Consider the following 8,010-nt stretch of genomic DNA (forward strand, 5'->3'; position numbering starts at 1 on the left):
AAAAGCAATATCTATATTTATGCTATAGCCCAGCACGTAGGGCATTTGCCTTGCACGCGGCCAACTGGTCGACCCAAGTTCGATTCTTCTGCCCCTCTTGGAGAGTCGGGCAAGCTACCCAGAGTATCTTGTCCGCACGGCAAAGCCTGGCAAGCTCTCCGTGACATATTTGATATGCCAAACACAGTAACAACAAGTCTCGGAATGGAGACATTACTGGGCCTGCTCATGAAAATCAATGAACAATGGGAGACAGTGCTATAGTGCTATTTAATCTCAGTTTATATATATATATACATATATATATATAGAGAGAGAGAGAGAGAGAGATTAAACTGTTCTATTGAGAAGCTTCTGGAAGGCCCTCTTAATATCCTGGTTTCTCAGGCTGTAGATAAAGGGGTTTAGCATGGGAACAATAGTTGTGTACACAACTGAAGTCACCATTCCCTTCCTAGGAGAATGAGAGTCAGCTGAGCTGAGGTAAACCCCAATGGCTGTACCATAAAATAAGCAAACAACGGACAGGTGAGAACCACAGGTGGAGAAGGCTTTGGACCGCCCACCTGTGGATGAGACTCTCAAAACTGAGGACACAATTCTTGTGTAGGAGTACAGAATTCCTGAGACTGGTGCACCACCAAAGATGGCACCAATAAAGTACATTAATAGGTTGTCGGTGGACGTGTCCCCATAGGCAAGTCTGATGAGTTGAGGGAGGTCACAGAAGAAATGAGGGATTTCCACGTGGGTGCAAAAGGTTAGCTGTGACATCATTAGGTAATGTATTTGAGATTCCAACAGGCTGGTGCAAACAGACGCCAGAAGTAACAGGCTACAGAGGCGGGGGTTCATGATGACGGGGTAGTGCAAGGGGTGACAGATGGCCACAAAGCGGTCATATGCCATCACTGTGAGAAGTAAACTGTCCAAACAGCCAAAAAGATTAAAAAAAGATAATTGCATCAGGCAGCCTGCCTGGGAGATGGTTCTGCTCTGAGTGTGAATGTCCCAAATCATCTTTGGCACCGTGGTGGAGGTGAAGCCAATGTCAGTCATGGACAAATTGAAGAGGAAGAAGTACATGGGCGTGTGGAGGTGGGAGTCAGAGCTGACAGCCAGGATGATGAGCAGGTTTCCCGTGATGCTGACCATGTACATGGATAGGAAGAGGCAGAAGAGGAGAGGCTGGACTTGGGAATCATCGGAGAGTCCCAGGAGGAGGAATTCCACAGTCCCTGTTCCATTGTGTGGGTCCACAGAGCAGAGACACCTTTGGGAAAAATAAAAGAGTGGGCCCAAATATAAAACTCTATCAAGAATGAAGAAAGCAGAGTGATAGCACAGTGGGTCGGGCGTTTGCTCTGCATGCGGCCTACCGAGTTCAATTCCCAGCATACCATATGGTCCCCATACACTGCCAGGAGTAATTCCTGAGCGCAGATCCAGGAGTAACCCCTGTGCATCGCTGGTTGTGACCCAAAAAGAAAAAAAAAAGAAAGGTTATAGAAACAGAATATAAATGTACCAAAAAATGTATAAAAGGTTTTCTGAGAAAGGAAAAAAATGACCTATCACTGTGCCAACATTTTGGATTTAAGCAATAAACAGTTACAGCAATTTTTCTTGAGTTTTTTTACCCTTTTACCAAAAGTCTCATCTGCATCAAACATTCTTCTTAAAGCTGTTTTATCATGGACTTTTACTCCATATAGACCTTGATTTTTAAGGAAAAATCTACAGAAATAGGAGACTTGGATATATTTAAAGATTTAAAAAATCAGAAAAAGGAAAACGGTTGTCCACAACTTTGAAGAAAATAAGTATGACATTCAGAATTTCACTAAAGAAACAGCCAAAAATGTTCTAACAAATAATACTACTGGGGGGTGGCCTGGAGCAATAGAACAACGGGTAGGGCATTTGCCTTGCATGTGATCAACCCGGTTTTGATTCCCAGCATCCCATATGGTCCCCTGATCACCTCCAGGAGTGATTCCTGAATCAAGAGCCAGGAGTAACCCCTGAGCATCGCTGGGTGTGACCCAAAAAAGCATTAAAAAAAGGTGTACTAAAAAAAAGGTGTGCTAGAAGTGAATAAAGGACAATGGTGGTAGGTTTGGGGTACTATATTATATAGTACGAGGGTACTATACCACCACCAGTATTAGCTAGTTTTTTTTTACTGACAAGAGTGTGTGTATGTGTGTGTGTGTGTTGCATTGTGGATGAATCCAGGGCCTCACCTATGCGAGGCAAGTGCTCTTACCACTGAGCTACATCACCAGCCCCAATTCTGAATAAATATTAACCATGTCGCCCACTTTCTTCATCTGCCCAACACCTAGGCAAAGTGTAAAGAAGGTTTGAATCTTACATATAGAAAATAAGTCACGTATATATATATACACTTTCGTGTGCATATAATACACATTCATGTGCATATAAATATAAACATATATGTATTTCAAACTTTTTAAAAGAGTAGTGTTGAGCTAGGTAACTGTATACATCAGTCCCATCAGTGTTAAAACTGTTATAAACAAGTTAACCTATAATACAAATAAAGCCATGAATAAGCACCACTTATTCTTACCCAAGCACAAGGCATTTAATTCCCTTGTTGTGAATTGTTAGAACAGCGGGAGGGTGTTTGCCTTGCACGCAGCCAACATGGCAGACCCGAGTTCGATTCCTCCGCCCCTCTCGGAGAGCCTGGCAAGCTACCGAGAGTATCTTGCCCGCACGGCAGAGCCTGGCAAGCTACCCGTGATGTATTCGATATGCCAAACACAGTAACAACAAAGTCTCCAATGGAGACGTTACTGGGCCCGCTCAAACAAATCGATGAACAACGAAGGACAGTGACAGTGACAGTTGTGAATTGTTTGAGAAAGCACTATAATAAAGTATCTAACTTCATTTTTCCCATCACCAATTTTATCTAGTGTTTCTTACTGACGTGTGTGTGTGTGTGTGTGTGTGTGTGTGTTGCATTGTGGATCAACTCGGGGACTTACCTATGCAAAGCAAGTGCTCTACCACTGAGCTACATCACCAGCCCCAATTCTGCATAAATATTAACCATATCGTCCACTTTCTTCATCTGCCCAACACCTGGGCAAGGTGTAAAGAAGGTTTGAATAGAAAAATAAGAAAATAAGTCATTTGTGTTTATATGTATATATGTGTATATATACATATATGTACACACACGCACATTCATGTACATATGTATTTCAAAAAATTTTTTCATATAATTATGGTAAGTTTTTTTAATTTTTACTAGTGAATCACCGTGAGGTACAGTTACAGATTTGCAAACTTTTGTGCTTGTGTATCAGTCATACAATGCCCATCCCTTCACCAGTGCCCATTCTCCACCACCAATGATCCCAGTATCCCTCCCTCCCACCCCGATTTCAAAGAGCAGATCTTAAATTTCTCATAAGGAAATTTTTTAAATTTTTATGATGTTACAAATTAAATAGAATTAATGTGGTGAGGGCTGGAGTGATAGCACAGCAGTAGGGCGTTTGCCTTGCACGCAGCCAGCCTGGCCAAGCCAGGTTCGATTCCTCCACCCCGAGCCTGGCAAACTACCGAGAGTATTCAATATGCCAAACACAGTAGTAAGAAGTCTCACAATGGAGATGTTACTGGGCCCGCTCGAGCAATGTGGTGATTATTTTGCAATATCTTGAAATAAATAATCTTTGTTATCACCTGAAAAGCATATCATGTTATCTCAATCATACTTTGCTAATAAAAGAAGAAAACCAGCAAGGTTCCTTCTTTGAAAGCAAGAGCGAACGTATGCACACGCCGGATGCTTGGTAGGAACCACCCTTCACCTTCAGCACCACAATCATATTAACTGAGACAGCCAGACAGCCTGCACTCCCCCGGGGACTTCAGACACTCTTGAGGGGAGTTCTCTGCTCTCCAGAGTGAGGCGGCAGCTTTCTGGTCAGGTTGCACTTTGTTTGCACCTCCAAATGCAAACTCAATCCAGACATTGCTCCTTCTTGGGCAGAGTCAAAGGCACTAAGAACAGGGAAACTGGGGGTTGGACCGATAGCACAGCGGGTATCATTGTGCCATGCATGCGGCTGACCTGAATTCGATTTCCAGCATCCCACAGGGTCCCCCAATCACCGTCAGGAGTAGTTCCTGAGTGTAGAGCCAGGAGTAACCCCTGAGCATTGCCGGGTGTGACTCAAAAAAAATTGGAGTTTAGTAATTTAATTTTCAATGCCACTTCTTGCCATCATTTGAAAATTGTTAAAAATTGACACGATGAGTTCCAGCCACAAACCTGATTGCCTGTATGGGAAGGTGGAACCACAATGATTCTCCGGGCAGGAGCACCACCGCTGAAGATTCTGTTTCCTCTTTTTTTTGTTGGGGGGGTCACATTCAGCGATTCACAGGGGTTAATCCTGGCTCATGCACTCAGGAATTACTCCAGCAGTGCTCAGGGGACCCTATGGGATGCTGCGAACCAAACCCGGGTCGGCCACGTGCAAGGCAAACACCCTATCCACTGTGCTATCACTCCAGCCCCAATTCTTTTTCCTCTAAGGCAAAATGCTTCTAAGGTTTGCCTTTTTATTATTGCACATGTTCACCTACCAGTATTTACGAGATTCTTTATTTGGATATTTTAAAGTTAAATATTACCATTTGTGATCCAAAAAATTAACATATTAAAAAATAAGAAGGAAGCTGTGATTAACAGTGAAAATATTTTCATCTTTACTGACTGCATGTCACTCAGTTTGATGATATTTGTCTGTTAGGAACAACTCAGATGGAGAAAGTGGATGACATGGTTAATATTTATAGAGAATCAGGGCTGGTGATATAAAACGTGGTAGAGCCCCAAGATCATACATAATGCAGCACTCTCTCTTTCTCTGTCTTTCTCTCTCTATTTCTCTCTCTCTTTCACTCTCTCTTGTGAGCAGGAAACAATAGCTAACACTGGTGATGGGAAGAATGGAGCTAGATATTTTCTTACAGTGTTTTTTCAAACAAGTCACAGCAAGGGAATGACGATGTAGTAATGATATAAATCTATTGGCAATTAAATGATTTCTCATGTAAAAAGTAGTTCTCCATAATGCCCCAAAAGACCGACAGATAGAGGAGAGAGTGAGAGAAGAAAAGTGGCTGCCATAGAGACAGGCTGGGGGAGGGAGGGAGGGAAACCTGGGACATTGGTGGTGGGAAATGTGCACTGGTGAAGGGATGGATAATGGAACGTTGTATGACTGAAACCCAAGCATGAACAACTTTGTAACTGTGTATCTTATTGTGGTTAAATTAAAATATTAATAATCTGTCACTGTCGCTGTCCTCCCGTTGTTCATCGATGTGCTCGAGCAGGCCCAGCAACATTGTGAAACTTGTTACTGTGTTTGGCATATCGAATATGTCATGGGGGGAGCTTACCAGGCTTTCTGTTCGGGCGAGATACTCTCGGTAGCTTGCCGGGCTCTCTGAGAGGGGCAGAGGAATCGAACTCAGGTCGGCAGCGTTGGCCGCATGCAAGGCAAACACCCTACTCGCTGTGCTATTGCTCCAGCCCCCTTCACCTAATTTTTTAAGTAGGTGATTTCTTTTATTCCTTAGCTTTCAAACACTTCTACTTTCCAAGTTTTATTTTATGTCTCATTCTTCTAACTTTTTTATATTACTTCTAATAGTGCCTAACATGTATTAAAACTTTGATAATGTTTTGAAGGTTGTTATCTTGAAACTGTTAAGCCCGGGACTATGGGTTCCTAAGCGGCGAGACTGACAGAGAGACTAACTGGATAATGCGAAAGCAATACGAGTTTGATTTCAGTATCCTGGGGTCAACTATCCCACCCACAGAGAGGTCTCTTGATAGCGACCCTGACTTCAGGCAGCAAGCAGTTCATATCAGGTTTGATTGCATAAGCAGTACATGCCTTATTGTTTCATAAAAGTCTTAGTTACCAAACAAAGGTGTTTTGGCAAATGTCTAGGATAACTGTGGTTAGGCAATAGTTAAACAATCATTTCCAATAACAGTACCAAGTGTAAAATGATAATGCAATTCACACATCTACTGAGTGATCAAGCATAAAATAATAATGCAATTCACACATCTACTGAGTGATTACACATAAAAAAAAAAAAACAATACAATACAACCTGTTCATCAAAGACCATCTTAGGGAAACTGTCAATAACGTTATGTGATATTATTGTTACTCTCATTCTCAACATTAGTATGAACATCTTTGTATCCACAAACATTTGGGGGTACTTGGGGAAGAATTTGGGGAAACTCAGTTAAGGTCCATAAGACAAGACCAACGGGAGCTAGAAACGTTGATAAGGGATAAAGGATGCTGCATGAGAGAATCTGAAACTCCCAACAGGAAAAGCAAACATGAGCTTCATGTGTCTGCATGGAAATGATGCATATGGTGACACTCAGGTCTGTCTCCATGTCCCACTTCTCCGGGTGAGAAGACAAGACTCAGGACCATCCATCCCACTCACCACCCAAGCTCACCACTCACTGGTCTCTGCCGGGTCTCTGCTGGCTCATGCTTAGAGCTGGGGCCCCCGGCTCTCTCCTCCCTCTTGAGTGATGAGAGCTGAGACTCCGTGCCTGAGATGGGAGTGAAGCAAAGTCAGGCATGAACCCGCACAGGTGATGGTGATGAAAGGAGACACAGGTAGGAGCCTCACTGAGAAATACCCTCCAGGGCTGTGGGGCTGAGTCCTTATTATTCCTCCATGGCCTTGAGGGATCAATACACAGGACTCAAGGAAGAGTCATTTTTCCTTGTTACCCCAGTCTCTGGAGGCCTCCTAATAAGAACTGATAAGAAAAAAGGGGGATTGAACATAAATAGAAAATGTGCCCTTCCTTCTTCTTTCTAGAAAGTTCACACTTAGCTTCTCAGGTCCAGTTTCAGAAAGACGGTAGCATTAATGCTGCTTCTCTTTAATTTTAGTCAATGACCCTTTTGATTTTCACTCCTTCAAGTAATTGTATATATATTCATGCAAAAAAAGGAAATGGGTCTATGACAAGAATCTAAAACAACTATCTCCAAGTATCAGGCTAAGTGAAATGAGTCAGAAAGAGAGGGACAGCATAGAATGACTGCACTCATTTGTGGAATATAAAATGGCATAATATGAGATTAACACCTAAGGACAGTAGAGACATGAGTTAGGAGGATCACACCATGGTTTGGAAGCCGGCCCCATGTGCTAGAGGGAAAGGCAGTTGGGATGGAGAAGGGACCACTAAGTCAATAATAGTTGGAGGGATCACTTGGGATGGGAGACGTGTGCTGAAAACAGATTAAGGACCAAACAGGATGGCCTGTCAGTATCTGTATTGCAAACCTTGATGCCCAAAAGTAGAAAGAGAGTAGGAAGGAAGGTGCCTGCCACAGAGGCAAGCGGTGAGATTGGGTGGGAGTGCCGGGAGGGACACTGGGGACATTGGCGGTGGAGAATGTGCACTGGTGAGGGGGATGGGTTCTTGAGCATTGTATGGCTGAAACGTAATCATGCAAGTCTGTAACTGTATCTCATGGTGATCCAATAAAATCTATTAAAAATAATAATAATAATACTCCAACTACCAAGCCGCTGCCACATTCCAGGACGCTTTCAGACCACAAGACACATTATAAGACACTAAATACCCATCTTCCAGAACTGCCATAGCATATTTGATAAGGTTCAAATATGGTTTGAACCATGGGAACACCTACAAGGGCAATTAGAGGCCGCCCCAAAAGCCTCTATCCCTCTTGAAAAGACTGGCAAGCTACCGAGAGTATTCCACCCGCATGGCAGAGCCTCGCAATCTATCCGTTGTGTATTCGATATGCCAAAACCAGTAATTACAATGGGTCTCATTCCCCTGACCCTGAAGGCGTCACCAATATGGCAGCATTGAGAAAGATGAGAAAGAAGAGGCCGATAAAATCTCGTGGCCACAATGAA

At 43.1% G+C, this 8,010-nt stretch overlaps 1 protein-coding gene across 1 annotated transcript; it reads right to left on the minus strand.

Annotated features, from left to right (window-relative positions):
* Positions 1-330: 330 nt before the first annotated feature.
* LOC130022371 (olfactory receptor 18-like) lies at positions 331-7,188 on the minus strand (the record flags this gene model as incomplete). Its single annotated transcript, XM_056113116.1, has 2 exons — positions 331-1,292; positions 7,173-7,188. Coding segments are annotated over 2 exons (978 nt in total), but the record flags the coding sequence as incomplete, so codon positions are not given.
* Positions 7,189-8,010: the final 822 nt, after the last annotated feature.

This window comes from Sorex fumeus, unplaced genomic scaffold (assembly GCF_029834395.1).
Source record: "Sorex fumeus unplaced genomic scaffold, SorFum_2.1 ptg000019l, whole genome shotgun sequence".
Classification (NCBI taxonomy): Eukaryota; Metazoa; Chordata; class Mammalia; order Eulipotyphla; family Soricidae; genus Sorex; species Sorex fumeus.